Here is a 15,378-nt window from a genome sequence, read left to right on the forward strand (position 1 = left end):
GAGGGAGGCTGCATTGGGAGAAGCACAACCAGCAGAAGGATTCAGAGGCCTGGGGATGAGGCGAGAGAGCAAAGCACCCCAGAAGGGCTGGCAAAGCCCCGGCGGGTTGTTACCAGGCCATATTATGGCCGGGGGAGAAAGCCTGCGCTTGTGCACATAGCGGAGCAGGTGGGAGGTGGCGCGGTTCGCGCGGGGCCGCTCGTCTGGCTCTGCTTTAATGAATTCCCCCTGAAGCACGGCTCTGTGCCTCCCCCGGCACGCGGGTGCTGCCGTGCCCGTTCCCACCGCCGCTGCCAGCCCCGGGCCGGAGCCGCACACTGCGTGCAGTCACAGCACGAACAAAGGAGGGAGCGAAAGCGGTGCCTGGGAGAGGGGAGGTTATGTGAGGACAGAGCGGCTAGAAACGCCGGAAAATCGAGTTAGCCAGCCGTTCTCTGACCTACTTTCCTTTTGGCGATAGCTGCGGCTTTTCAGGGGTGAATGGTTGCTAATTTTAGCCCACGGTTCGTCAAGGAAGCCTATATGGATTTCTCACCGCCGTGCTGGGTATGGCCGAGGGGTTGAGGTGCGGGTTGGTGCTGGTGTGGCTGTTTTTCTGACAATCCAGGTGCTCGGCTGCTTAAACACCCCTCAGGCCGCTTGTCCCTCTTGCGACCTACTTAACGCCTGCGATTTGGAAAGTTCCTCAGTGCTGGAGAGCGTAATTGTGGAGAATGTGACCTGTAATCCCCTCTCGCTACACTCTGCTGGACAAGTAATTGATTTCCAGAAAAAAAAAAAAAAAAAAGTTGACTGTACTGGTTCTGGGAGGGAAGGAGAGAGAAAAGCTCTTATTGAGCACGGTGAAATGCTGCCTTGTGAGGCTGCGGCTGCGTTGGGGGAGGTTTTCAGGGTCTCAGCTCTTACAGAGAGGCAGCTGGTGGTTTCGTTCATGGTCTCTGATGTCTCGGTGCCTCCTGCCCTGGGCAGTATGTGCTGAGCAGGGCCGCTTTGTCTTGTCTTCAAGATGAGCTGAGAAATTGCACCTGAATAAACACCTCTTGGGAAATGCCTGCAGTGCAATGCAGAATAGCACACACACACCTGTCCCAAAGCCAAAATTTCAGCTGTGAGTGTAAACTGTCTAAACATACCTAAAAGGACGTATGAGAACGCGATTTAATATTTTTGGTTATTTTGTATAGACAGAAACGGGAATAAACAACAGGGCAGCATTTTCAAAAGCATCCAAGTCCTATTTTCAGAAGTGGTTTTTAGCCCTTGAAGAGACAGAAATATGTTGAAAACCAGTGATAGGTGCTGGAATGGCTGAGGTGCTTTGGAAAGTGGTAGAGGGAGCCTGTTTGTGAGCAGAGGGGAGCTCAGGGCCACCTTGGCCGGGTGCCATGGGCCATAGGGCAAGTGGTGGAGCGGTGGGGTGCAATTTCCATCCCGCTGTCACACCCGGAGCTGGGCATCAGTGGGGTGGTGCTGGGCTACCCAGAGAAACCAGATTATGATGGGCATCTGCTGCTAGAGGTTGACTGCAGTGCAGCCAGGAGGGATCTCCTAAATTAAACCGTGTGAGCGACCTTCGGTGTCTCCCCTGTGGGAGGGAAGCTGATTCCTGCTGGGTCTGACACCTCTGTGGCAGTAGCTGTTCATGGGCTTCAATTTGCACCTCTGCGATGCGTTATTACATTGAGGGAATTTATCTCCCTTTCATGTCAAATCCCTGTAACCAGGGCAGATCCTCTGGCTGTGTTTTTAGCCGTGGTTTTATTCTGCTGGGTTGTTCGTGGGATTCCTTGCGTCTGTCTTCCCCTGAAATTGCTGTGACGTACCTGGCCTTGCAGACATTTCTGTGCTCTGAGCTGCAGCGTGCAGGCCCCTTGTTAGGCATGCAGGGAGGGCAGTGTGGCTCTGAATTGCTCCCTGAGCCTGTCTCAGGCTCGCGGAGCTCTCCTGCACCGGCATTGCCTGGAGGAGGCTGTGCAGAGCAGCCCGCAGCCCTCTGGTGCGGGGCTTTGGGTTAAAAGCCCTCAGAGTCCCCTTCATACCCGGATTACCCATCAGCTACCATGCACACGTGCACATAGATGTGCTCACACTCGCTGTCCCACCCTTATTGCAGTATGCATGTGCCATCTGGGTTCCTGCAGGCACTGCGTGGAGCAGCGGGGGTGCCTGGTGCGGGCAGGCAAAGCCCTGCAGCCCTGCGCACCGAGGCCAGGCAGGATTCTCTCTCCGCCTGCCAGATAAAAAGCAGCCTCCATCCCTGCAAACAAGTGCACGCCAGCTTTCCTCTAAACCACCGAGTTCCCCTTTTTGATCAGCGAGGTCGCATCAGGACGCAGCGTGCCTTGGCCCTCCGTGTCACCGCCGTGCCAGAGCGGGGACACCGAGTGCTGCGACCCGCGGCAGCGTGACGAGGGCTGCGGTGAGACCCCCGTGTGCTGCGAGTGCCAACAGCTCCCGGCCGCCCCAGCCCTTCCCCGCTCTGCTGTCAGCTCTCCGAAAAACCCGGTTTGATGCAGTGCAGGCAGGGGAAGCAGGCAGCACCGCCTGTCTCGCTCTGGGGATTGAGTTGGTGGAAATCAATAAGATTAAATTTTAATTCGTTTTCTGTCTCGGTGCTTGTTCCTTCAAAAGGGCACAGCTATCTATCTATAAATTCAGCATTATGCTGTAAAATTGGAATTCAAAGGGTTGTTTTGAACTTTTTCCACCCCCTGCTGCTGTTGTGTCTGCGCCGAGCGTATTCCTGGCTATCCGCTCACCCTCATCCGCGCGTTCATGAAGCATTAATGCCCCATCCATAAATACGAGAATAAATAAATGAACGCTTTTAGCATTGCAAAGTATAATCTAGCCTTTAACTACTCAAAGGCACAGAGCGTGACTCAGATCCCATGGTGATTTTATGTCTGTGTAACTGATTTTCTATGAACTCCTGATTTACATTAGAAAGGGAAGAATCAGGCCTGCGTCGTCAGCACGGAGCTGCTGCAGTAAATAAAACCTTATCAGTGAAACGCCATCTGAACATTAAATCTGCAGGGGTTTTTGTGTTTTTTTTTTTTTTTTTTCCAAGTTCTGGTTGATGTGGTAGCCAGGATGGGGGCATTTTGCGCTTGGCTGCTGGAAGGGCCTCGTTCATTTTGCTTCTCTTGGTGATGACTTTCACTCTGGGCTTGCCTCACCTCGGCTCAGGGGCGCACGGTAATCCAGGGGAAAATCGGAAAGGTCAGAGGTCAGGAGCTATTAACACCGCTGCCTAACAGCAAAATTTCCAAAAAAATAACATTCAAATGCTTAGCCTGGAGTGATTCAGATTTCTTTCACTTTTCCTCAGCTTTTAAAGAAAATAGCCTTTTCTTTTTAATCATTCTGGTGTCTATTTCTAATAATCTGCTTCAGATCCGAAGGTCGTGGCGGTGCACTGCCTTATAGGCTTTGTGTGAGACCGATCCAGACCAGATACCGTGTGTCATGCATCTTCAGGTCCTGGAATTAAAGACAAGAGGTGCAAAGAGCTCAAAATACGTCAGGAGGGAGGAGCACAAACCCTGTAGCATGGTGCCTGCTCCTTGGATGGAGTCCCCAAGCTTTTCCCGTAGCAGCCCCGGTGCCGAGCCTGATTTCCAGAAGCCCTCTGTGCAGTTTTGTCAGGCTGTGCCCACCACCTCAGCACATCACTTTTCATCTTTGCACGCCTTTGCATGGCATCATAGCCCTCCAGATGATGGAGCGTGGTGCTGTGTTTGTGTGTGAGCACGTGGAAACCCAGCCCAGCCCCGGAGCAGGATTTGCCCTCGCTGGGGGCAGAGCAGGAGAGCGCAGAAACCGGCTGGCAGTGCCCAGCCACAGGGGGCCAGGAGAGCCACTGGCTTGTCACGCTCCACACAGGATGCTCGAGGACGGGTATGAGCATGCAGCCGCCTTTCCTCGGCTTCCTTGCTCTTTGTGATGAGTCATTTGTCACCTCCCTTACGTGCGTCGCGGCGGGGAGTCCCCAGCGGTGGATCTGCCACCGCTGCTGCGGCAGGAGGGGTGCGAGGGGAGTCCTGCAGGCTCAGCTCCTGCCTCTGGGAGGGCAGCGAGCTCTGGGGTGGTTTTTCTCTGGGAGGAAGGGGGCTGGGACTGCAGGGGGAAAGATGGGTAGCCTCGGTCCTAGGAATTAAAATCCTTCCAGGTGAAACCAGCACTGCAAGGTGAGGGTCTGGTCCCAGCAGGGCTGCGCACACGTTCTCCTTTTTGCCCAGCCTGTCCACCCTGCTGCCTCTTTAAGGTTTGCTTATCTCCGTGCAGGACAGGCCGGGTCCCAAATAGAAATGCTCACATTCCCCAGCACGGCCAGCAGCCTGCTGCCTACGGGCTGCTATAAATAACCCTGGGAGCACAGTTCAGCGGCAGCAGCGCGGAGCGGCTTGGAGTGATGGCTGGAGCAATTCCAAGAAAATGCCGCCTCCTAATTTCAGATCCGCTTTCTCAAAATAACCCCCGTGTTTCCTTATCTTCCCGTTTTAAACTTCGCTTTGAGAGGAGCCCACGTGAAGTCCCAGTCGCTCGGCTTCGGGTGCGGCGCTGCCTCGTGGGCTCAGCTCCTCGTCCCCGCGGGAGCTCACGTGGCTGGGACGCTGCCCTCCTGCCCCCTTCCCCTTCCCACCCCTCGCTTAAGCTCCATCAAAAAAAAAAGAGGGCTGGAGTTTGCTTTGAAGCCAAATGCTTTTTAGGGGAGAGCAGAGGTTTTTGTACTATGCTGGGAGGTTTTTGCTGCTGGTGAAGATCCCGTTATTTCCAGGTGTGAGCCCAGTCCTGCAAGGTGAGAGCCATCTGCACATCCCTGCCCGCGGGAGGAGCTGGGGAGGGAGGTTTTGGGGGGCAGGTGCTGCTCCTTGCCGTGTCTGCGGGTCCCCTTTTGTGTCCATGGGACCTGCGGTGACACTGGTCGACATTTGTGGCTCAGCCACACTTCTTGAGACCCTCCATCCCTCGGAAAACATGTGTGTGATGGGAAGCTCCACCCGTCAGCACGAACGGTGCCCACAGATTAGAAGGATGTGCCCCCGGCTCGCTCATGCCCATGCTGCTATGAAACCCTGAGCAAAGCAACCGATGTAAACAGGAGCAAAATTCAGCCTCGGGGCTTCGGTTCTGCTGCGAACGCCTCCTTGCTGAGCGCTCTGCAACATTTCAGGATCCGCACCAGCTCCGGAAAAGGGGTCATTAGCTGCGGAGCAGCGGAGGGGCTGTAAAGCAGCGGGGACCTTCGGGCATCTCGCTGGAAGTAGTGGTTAGATTTGCTTCCTGATCGTCCCCCTCTGTTAAATAACGGGGATTGCTGGCGGGGGTTGTTCAGCAGGTGGGGATGAACTTTCCATTTTCCTCCTGGAGGGTCAGCCAGGAAACGTCTTCCTCGTGGAATCAAGAGTCGAGTCCTCGGTGGCCGTGCCTGTGGAAAGGAAAGGATTCAGCAGGGCTGGCCCTGGTCTCCTGCAAGGATCCTGTGGGTGCAGAAGGAGCTGGAGCCGGCAGATTTGAGGTTTGCCCAAATTCCCCGAGTGGGTTTCAGGTAGCTGGGCCATGCAGGAGCAGGTTTTCCAGCAGCTGTCTGTGCGCTGGCACGAGGCACGGCGCGGTGGGACCCATCTGTAGGAGCCACCCGTCGTTCCTGGCTCTGCCACCAGCTCCCGCGTGGCTCTGCCTGGCCTTCCAGACAGCTCCGTTCCCATCTGATAAATGCAGCAAGGAGCAGCAGCAATTACGGTGCGTGTCAAGTGTTAATTGGGCGGCTTTCATGATAGAGGCATTGCTTTGTGCGCGTACGGAGATATGACGTGCTCGGAATCGCTTTCCCTCCTGATCTTTCGTTCTGGAGACGTGTGCATTGCAGGCAGTTAATGCAAGACAAATCATGTCATTCTTCCTGATTCGCCACATGTTCTGCCGATGGTGATTTGCCTCTGGGCTGTCTCATTAAGTTGTCTAAACATGGCAAACGCAGCGGCTGAGGACGTTCAGCCTTTTCTCCGCGTTGTTGGCGCTGTACGCGCAGCCCTCCGGCAGCACCCACTCGTGGCTGGGGCATCCTCGGGCATCCTTCACCGGTGCTGCTGGGAGAGGCTGCGCCTGCAGTCTCCAACCCGCAGTTATTTAACCTGCCTGCAATTAATCAGGCGCTGGTTTTTTGTCCTGGGGACGTCCTGGAAAAAACTCTGCTCAGAGGATGTGTCCCACTCACCGGGAATTGCTGGTGTGGAGGAGGGAGCTTGGCCACGTCCCCTCTTGGAAGCAGATCGGGGGGTTCTGTACCAGTTTTAGTGTCCCCCTTCCTTCCCTGCCCGAAGTCTTACCCCGATTTTAATTGTTTAAGACTTCCTAACGGCACCGTGCGGATTGTCTGTGAGATCAGCAGGTTTTATTGCTCTCAGAGACTGAAGTATTAAGCTCTGGCTATGAGTTCTCCGTAGCACCATGAATATTTCAAGCAGGCAGGTCCCAGGGCAGGCATCGCTCCTTCCCGTTAATGAATCCTGGTGCACAGCAGTGGAAACACTCGGTGCTCACCAGCCTCTTCTGGGGAGCCCTGCAGGGGCTGGGTTTGACCGCGGTGATATTCTTGATTTCTCTTTATTTCCTTGTGGGAGGTCAGATGCGACAGCTCCCTGATACGAGTGGCTCAGGCATGAGTTAGCCTGCAGGCTCGTACGCTGCTCTGCCTGATTTTGTGGCTGAAATGCCCTCGGAGGGCAGGAGGAGAGGCAAGGGGCAGAGCTGCAGCCGCAGACGGGCACGGGGCATGCGGAGCCGTGCGGGTTATGCAGGCTGAGGCCGCTGGGGGGCTGCAGCCCGGGCTCGAGCTGTGCCTCTGCGGTGCCCAGCTGCAAATTGCATCCCAGGCAGGTGTCCTGCTCTCCTGTCCTGGTCTGGAGCCCAAAATCTGCTGTAGGCGGCTGTGCTCTGCCCCAGGAGCCCGTGGGAGGGGTGAGGGCACTGCGAGCGTTGGGGAGCGCAGGGTTCAGGCTTAATTTTGCACGGGCTCTGCCACCCCAGCTCGTGGGTACAGCTCTGGTAGCATCCTTGGGGGCACTTCTGAATCTCACAGAGCTTCGCAGCCTCCCGAGAGCGGTCAGTGGAGGGGCTGGGGGCTCCTCCTCATCACCCACCCGGCCTGGGTTGTGCGTTGCTGGGGAGCAGCTGCGTGGCTGCGGGCACGGTGACTCACGGCTCGGGGCCGGGGCTGCAGCTCAGCCTGTGTGTGGGTGTGCAAAGCCCCAGCCAGGAGCTTGCACACTGACTGCCTGCATCCGTGCTGCGGGGTGGCCACGCTCGGTGGCGGGGTGAGGCTCGTGGCTCTCGGGGCACCCACAAAGGTGTGGGGTTGGTGAGATGTGGGGTGTCCTGCGAGCCTGGAGGGCGCATCCTGCAGGGAGCCGGCGTGGGGGGTGAAAGGAGATGGAGGCTTGGTGCTCGTGTGGCAGACAGCAGCGTGAGTCCTCCCCATGGTTAAATCCTGGGAAGCTCAGCTCTGTCTGTGCTGCTGCAGCCCTCTTTTCGGCAGCCATGGGCTTCCTCTCCCCCTATCCCATGTGTAAAATAACCCGTTTCACTGAACACCTCTGAAAATCCATCTCCCTGTCCCCCTCGCTGCCAGGTACCGGGCTCTGTCGGATCAGCCCCGTGCCTCGGCGGCGGCGTGGAGCGCTCTGGATTTATCGGGCTGTTAGTAACAGAAATGGAAAAGCCTGGCTTTGCGAGGAAGTGCTGTTTACTGAAAATGTCATCTTTTATTTAGGCTCCTGCCGCAGCGAGCCCATGGCTCTTTTCAGGCCTGTTTAATTAGTAACCACCCCGCAGCCCCGCCACGTGTTCGGGGTTTCTCTCTAAGAGGCGCGGGGAGGTTTGGCTGGGGAGGGAGGGGGCAGCCGAGGGCTCCCCGGCTGCGGGGAGGGGAGGGAAGAGAGAGCAAAACGAGGAGCCAAGGGCAGCTCGAGTAGAACGATCACATGCTCGCGGAGCGATGAATCCTAGAAAGGGCATCTCTGTGTGCATGTGGGCTCGCCCGCCCTCCTCCTCGCACTGCGGCCGCGCCGAGGTAACGTGCACGGTTCAGCAGCTCCAAAGCTGGAGGAGCCTGGGGGGCGAGGACGGGTTTTGGGGGGGGCTTTGGGGGACTTTTTGGGGTGCTGGGAAGCTCCCAGTGGTGTGTTGGGGTAACTCGAGCTGCCGCTGCCCGTTGCCTGCAGGGATTTGTTGGGGAAGGGGTTTTGGCACAGGTGGGGCGCTGGAGCAGAGGGCTGCGGCTGTAAGCAGCAGCAGAAATAACTTTTCTCCCCCCTCCCTTCTCTCTCTCTCCCTCCTCCCCTCTTTGCTTTCCCTCCCTGCAGAAGAAGGCAGAGGCTGCCCACCGGATCCTGGAAGGACTGGGTCCCCAAGTGGAGCTGGTGAGTGCCACCTCTGCCCGCGGGGGGGTTTGGAGCGGGGCCAGCCTCGGAGAGCTCCCCGGGAGGCGAGCGCCCCGGCGGTGTGCGTCTGAGCCGTCAGAAGGAAGTGTGCTGCTGGCCAGGACGTCTCGCTGGCGCGGCACCAAGGCAGGAAACGAAGTGGCTGAGATGAGTATTGAAACACACACACACACACACACACACACACAGCCCTCTTCGGAGAGCATTAACCCTTCGGCTCCTCCGTCGCACGCCGCGGCAGGGCAGGGTGACACAGGGGGGCTCTGGCACCGCACAGCCCCGCGACAGGACGCTGGCACCCAGGAAAGGGGAAGGAGGGAGCTGGGGAAAGAAAGGGCTCTGAAAGCACACGCCAGTCACAGCCACAGCTGCCTGCAGGTATCGGGACCTGCGTGCGTCCTATTTCTGTCTCATGCACACAGAAACCGAGAAAAACACCTTTAATAACTTGTCGTTTCGGGGCTGCTCCAGCATCCAGCACGATTTTGCTGGAAGTCAAGCAGCTGATTGCTGGAGGGGTGGCTGGAAACAGCCCCTGAGGGGCTGAGGATGAGAAAGGTGCTGGAAAAAATGATGCGTCTGCAGGGATGGTGCAGAGAGAAGCAGCTGGAAGGGTCAGAGCGGGCTGGACCCGCGTCTGGCAGCATCCCTTACGCTGCACCAGCTGCGGGGTGCAGCAGAGGGAGCCTGTCCTGCCAGGGTGGATGCAGCAGCCCTGGCTGTGCTCATCGGCTGTAATTTGGACTTGCTGTGCGGAGGTGGGACTAATCACTGTCTTCCCCAAGTGCGGAAGGGAGAGGTCACAAGGGAATTAGTGGTCGCTGCTGCGTGTCGCAGCCCGCTTCCTCGCTGGGGAGGCAGGGCGCGTTATTTTTCCTCTGAGTCACCGGGGTCAAACCCTTTGGCCTTTTGCTGAAGGTTGGCGGTGCCTGGGACTGGTGCTTCCTCATCCAAAAGATGGTGCACTTCCTTTCCTTCCCCCACGCACCTTTTTTTTTCCTCCCCTTCTTTTTTTTTTTGGATTTGCTGATGCTTTTCCCTCGGGCGCTGGTGCTCCAGAGCCAGCCTGTGTCTTCGGGGGAGTTTGGGAGCTGGGCCAGAGCCCAGAGCAAACTTTCCTCTGTCTCTCCGTCCTGTTCCTTGATGGGGAGGGGAAACCTCTGCTGAGCAAACCCTGCCAGCCCCTCCTTGGGCTCTGTGTGCCTCGCACAGGCTGTCTCCATCTGCCTGCCCAGCGAGGGACCCTTCCCAGCACCCAGGTCCTGCCAATGGCATCAGGTGGAAGAAGGGATTTTGAGAGCGATCCAGGATAGGACAAGTAGGGACTTACCCGGGGGTTTGGGGCTGTGTCATGGATTTCCCCTCAGTTGGAAGCTGCTGGGTGCTGGCCCAGCTCTGGTAGGAAACTCTTAGCTCCTGAGTTGAGTCTTTTAAACAGCTTTTGGGCTACGAGATCTGCGCTGAAATTTGTGTCCTTGGGAGCTGAGCATCGTAAGGAAGCAGCTCCTGTTGGTTTCCTTCCCAGCTGCTTGTTGCTTTGAACCTACAAGCACCAGCCCTGCATTTTTTGCCTTAAGAGGTCTGATTCGTGTTTGATTCTCTTTGGAGGATCCTCATTTCTGTGCTCTGCAGGTTTTAGACATGCAGATTTGCACCCCAAGCCCTTTGCCCATTAGTGGTGCTTTTCCATGGGCTTCTGGGTGCCCTGACGCCTCCTCCCTGGGCCCCAACATCAGCCCCAGCCGATGAAGGATGCGCTGGGGAGCCCAGTGGTTGTGACCTACACCAGGGCTGAGCTCCCTGGCTGTGAAATCACCCCCTGCACTGGGACCGGGGGCACCTGGCAGCACGGAGCCCCCCGGGGATGTGTGTGCTGCGGTGACGGAGCAGCCAGGGCCCCCGAGGCTGAGGTTTTGTAGTAGCTGGTGAACGTGAGCATCCCCGTGTTATCCCTGCCGTGTAGCTGAGACCATTTCAAAATGACCCCGTGTTTCCCCTAGGGAGAAATTTCATTGAGACTTGCGCTCTGAATGCTGCAGTGACCAGAAAGCAATCGAGGGCTTCCATTCTGTTTTATTTTTAAAGAGCTTTCAGTAAATCCACGGATTTCCCAGTCACGGCTTGCCTGGCGATTTTGTTTTTCCTAAATGTCATCCCCAGGGGAACGTGGTACACATTGCTTCCCGTGCAGCAGTGCCGTGCACGTTGTGAGCGTGTCCCCGTGCCAGCCAACCCCTCAGGTTTGCTTTTGCTTACTCGTTTAGAAAGTTGTCATTCTGGGCAGGTTGCGGACAGCTCAGAGGAAGGAAGGATGGTGCCTCTCACTCCTCTTTTTAGCATTTAGGTTTTTTAGCATTTAGTTATGGGGTAGGTAAAGCTCGTCTCCTGGCTCGCTGTGCTGCAGGGGCTGAGTCCCGGTGCTGGGCAGTCAGAAATCTCCTCGAGGTGGTCTTGTTGTGTGGGACTTGGCTTTGGGTCCCAGTCTCCTATTCATGAATGACACAAGTGCTGCGTGCAGGGGCTGCCCGTTAACACCCGGGTTCCCTGCTCGTGTCCCAGATAAGGAGCAGCGGAAATAATTCAGCAGCCTCCGGTGAGCTGAGCAGCATCAGGGCATCGGTGACATCCCATGTGCACGGGAGTCTTCTCACCCAGACAGAAACCAAAACACGGCTGCCTCCCCTTCTCTCAGAGGAGATTCGCACCTTGTCATGTGCCAGCCTGTTTGCTTTGTTTGTCAGCACTGAGGCAAGAAAGGTGCTTCATTTACCAGCACTTCCAGTTCCTGCAGCCCTCCCGAGAAGCAGCGGCTGGGCAAGGCTGCCCAGTGGCTCCTCGAGTTGAGCCATGGATGGGATGCTCCAGAGCCATGGCTCCATTTCTGGCTAAGAAGCAGGTGCAGACCTGCCTCTTGCGAGCTGCGTCCGTGTCCCTCTGAGCTTTCCAAGTGAGAAGTGCCCAGCCCTGAGAGCACTCCTGATAAATACCCCCGGAGAAGAGACCCCAGTGGGCACACACCTCCTCCTGGGGCTTGTCCCCTCTCCTGGTGCACGGTGTCTGGGTGCGTTGTTCTGGCAGCTGTGCGGAGTGCCAAATGCCCCACTGTGCCTTCAGGGCCACGCTGGTTCCTCTCCCCACCTCTCCCTGCACCTGAGGGATCACTTGTGCCTCCACAAGCAAAGAGGGACGTGTCCAAGGGCAGCCAAAAAAAGAAGCTGGCGACCTGCTGGTGCCAAGACGCAGCAGCGATGGGCTGCAGGGGGTGGCTCTCCCTACACCTCTCACTCCTCTGTGCAAATCACACGCAGCACCACTGTCCACACGGGTGCGGGGGGGCTGCGGGGACGTGCCCAGCTGCCCTCCCACCCCTTGCACTGCTGGAAACCCCAGGGGCTCAGCCTCATCCTGCCTCCTGTCCCTGCTGGTGGCTCTGCGGGGAGCTCAGGCGTGCTGCTGCCGCCGCGTAGACATAACAAGGCGCAGCGCACGGGCTGGCTCTGCCCGCTCCCCGGGCCCCCCTTTCCCCTCGCCTCCCCCGTGTCGTCTGTTCGGAGGCGCCCAGCAGCCAGGCAGCGCGCCGGGCCGTGTTTTACAGGCATTACGTAGCAAAACGCTTCCAGCTCGGGCGCTGCCTGCCCTCCCACGGGCTGCGCCGGGATGCGCGGGGACCCGGCGGCGCTGCCGGCAGCCAGCTCCCTCCGGCAGGGGACACGGGGGGCACGGGGACGAGGACGGGGCCGGGCGGTGCTGCGGGTGCTGCTGTCCCTTTGCGCCCAGGCTGGTGAGGCTGGGGGGGGGGACGGGAGGCAGTTGCAGCCAGGTTTAAGTTTCTAAATGTCAGGCTGTACCATTTATGCCTTCATTTTTCTTCTTTATTTCAGCCGTTATACAACCAGCCTTCAGACACCAGGCAATACCATGAAAACATTAAAATGTAAGTACGGGGCAATAAAGGCTCTTCTAAATGTCAGGTTGTGCGCTGGGCTGCGGCGGGGAATGCTCGCTCGCTCCCAGACCCCGTCCGTACCTTCCCAGAGCTGCTGCCTTGCCACTCGGGGTGCCCGAAGCACGACCCATCTCCGGGAGCTGAGACGGATGCTGAAGGTGCCAATTGATTTTCCTGGGGGTGGTGGCAGCAAATCCTGGCTCCTCTCTCAGGGCTTTCCTGCAGGGCTCTCACCCTGGCTGCAGGGGGCTGGGGGCCACATCCCCGTGGTGCTGCAGCTCTGCCCTCCCCGGTGCCACGCTCGGGGGCGGCTCTGCCGTGTGGGTGACAGCGGTGTCCAAGGGCATTTGGGAAGGAGACGAGCTGTGTGGAGCTTTATTTTTATTTATTTTTTTTTTGGCTCGTTTCACGCATGCCGAAGTACGAAATCAGCTGCCAGCGTGCGTGTGTGTGTGTTTGCATGCGGGGAAGCTGAAGTGAAATGAGAAGTTGCAATTACAATTAGATTTTCCTGAAGCACCTCTTGAATGTCTAATAACAACTGGTTATTTCAGAGATACTCACTGAGACTTAGCAATCATGTAATTTATGACTTATCACCTCAATACATGATTTAATCATCAACTTGCATTTAATAACCACAACGACTTCCTGAACACAGAAGAAATATAACAGATAATGAGAATAGTGATAATTGTGATTATTGTTGGAAATTTGAATAGGCAAACCAGATCTGAAACTTTTATCTGGCTTGAATGAAGCGATGATTGCTGTGAGCGGGCTGCTCGGCGCTGCCTGCAGCAAGTCTATTTCGGTACGGGCTCGGTCAGCTGCTGATAATCATCTTTAATAATCTATTAACAAAAGTTAATAATCTTCTGCTTTTCAGCAGTATGTTAATTGGTGCCAGGGGAATTACAGGGAAAGAGTTAACGGGCTCCTGCTGTTGTGCTCTGCTGCCGGGGCTCAGGGGAGCGCGTCAGGCGCTGGCGGTGTTTAAATGCTGCTGTCCCCAAGCACCGGGGGAAGGAGGAGGCAGCAAACGTGCCTTTGGCACTGCGTTTACCCCAGTTGGAGCTCGGCAGATGTTGCCAGGAGCCTTGGGCAAGGGCTGCCCAGGATTTTGGTGCATGCGGTGGGCAGATGCGTGCCCTGCGCACCGGCTGCCTCCCGCAGGGCGCCGCGCTCAGGTGTGCTCTGCTAGCTGTGGAGATGTGAAACAGCAAAGGGAGTCAGAGCCACCCCCTCAAGCTTTTACTGATTCAAGCCGTGAATTACGAAGCAGTGCTGATTATACCCCTGGGAGAAGAGACGATGCCTGGCGCGGGGTCTGTGCTCACCGTGAGCCTGCAGCCCCCTGCTCTCACACCTGGGTTTTGCTCTTGGTTCGGGGAGTTGACGGCTGATAAACCATTCTGTGCAGCGTTGGTGCTGGCCCAGAGATGTGCCCTTCACTCTGCAGGCTGTGACCCACCCCAGGCACTTGCAGCGTGTGGATGCCACCATCTGCCAGGGTCCCCCGACCTCCCCTCCTCTTGAAGCTCTCCATCACGAGCTGGGCGCTGGAGGTGGCGATTTCAAGCTGCCGGCGAGCTTCGTCCACGGAAGAACGAGTTAAAAGAAAGCAGATCCAGCTACTTCACCCACTCTCCGTTCCCTTGCCAATATTTGTGTTTTCGGGATGACGTTTTCCTGCGATTTAAATGATTTCCTGCCCTTTGTTACCGCGTGGAAGATGGGCGCAAGCAGGAGGGGACGGTGACTGCGCAGGGCAGGAGTGAAACCGGTGATGGGACGCGAAGTGTTGTGGGAGCAGCTTCCAGCACCTCCCCAGCAGGCTGTCCTCTCCTCTTGGTCTGTAGGAAGGTCGTCCTGGCCCTGCCGCGGGCTCCCCTCCCTCCCTCGTGGCCGTAGCGGTGATAAACCAAGGCGAGGTTGAAAACCAAGGTGAGGTTGAAGCAGGGAGCCCTGGGGTTAATGTTCTGGGTGATTAATGCTGCAAAAGCACGGGAAGGAAACCACACGTTTTAATGAAAAGCCACCATCTCCTCCTTCCAGAAACCTTGCAATTAGCTGTCTTCAGCTGGTTATTGATGCCAGCCGGGCGCATTTACAGATCTAGGTCAGGGAAAGGCCCTCGAGCTATCCGGGCTACAGATGCTTGCTGCTTTTGACCGTGGGCCTGTCTCAGAGGTCCTGGGGTTTGGATTTTATTGTGCTGCCTGCAGAGAAGTGCGGGGAGATCGGTGAGTCCTGTCCTCCCACCTCTTGTGTCCTTGCTGCACGGTAGAGGATGTTTGGGTGCCTGAGGGCCAGGCACAAAATCGAGGTCTCAGCAGTTGCAGCGAGCAGACACTTCACGGTTGTGTGCCCAAGGTGAGGAGGTGTTAAACTTGTGCATCCTGACCAAATCCCACCCACAGCCTCCTTGTGGGCATTTCTGCTCCCTGGCCTGGGGTGGCTGCTCCCCCAGGAGCCCACGGGGGGCATGGAGGTAGCAGCCCGGTGCCTTGCAGCACCAGGGGGGAGCTGTCAGGGCACCGCAGGCTGCGCTTTGCTGGGCTGGCATGGTTCTGCTGGTGCAGGTTCTTCTGAACAACCTCACCGTAAGCAGGTTTAGCCATGATGAAAAAGCCTTTTGGCACCTTGCTGGGTGATTCTGTCCCCAAGACCTCACCATTTGCTGACTCTGTTGCCCTAAAAATAACCGGATCCCATGGGAGGTGGGTTTGGAGCCTCCTACCTGGCCACGCAAGGACGATCAGGCTGCTTCTACTCACAGATGCCTTTTCCCCACCCCCCCCCCCCCAGCTTTTCCTAGGGTGATTTTTTTTTTTTTCTCAGTTGAATGTTTGCAAGCGTCAGTGGGAAGGCATTTGAATATCACAAAGCCAGAATTCCTCGATTTCTCTGCAGCGATACTCTGCGCGTTGCAACACTGCTTTAATTCCTCCTGCTTGTTTGCTTTGCTTTTCAGCGGGGATG

The 15,378-nt window shown here is 56.9% G+C and overlaps 1 protein-coding gene across 14 annotated transcripts in view; it reads left to right on the forward strand.

The window, feature by feature from the left end:
• NCOR2 (nuclear receptor corepressor 2) overlaps window positions 1–15,378 on the forward strand; it is a 221,957-nt gene that overhangs the window by 112,235 nt on the left and 94,344 nt on the right. For all 14 annotated transcript variants that reach the window (XM_084297100.1, XM_084297101.1, XM_084297103.1 and 11 more), the window contains 2 exons: window positions 8,370–8,426; window positions 12,329–12,381. In XM_084297100.1, coding sequence (XP_084153226.1) covers window positions 8,370–8,426; window positions 12,329–12,381 — 110 coding nt within the window. The remainder of the gene's footprint in view (window positions 1–8,369; window positions 8,427–12,328; window positions 12,382–15,378) is intronic.

This window comes from Netta rufina (assembly GCF_964035555.1).
Source record: "Netta rufina genome assembly, chromosome: 17".
Lineage (NCBI taxonomy): Eukaryota > Metazoa > Chordata > Aves > Anseriformes > Anatidae > Netta > Netta rufina.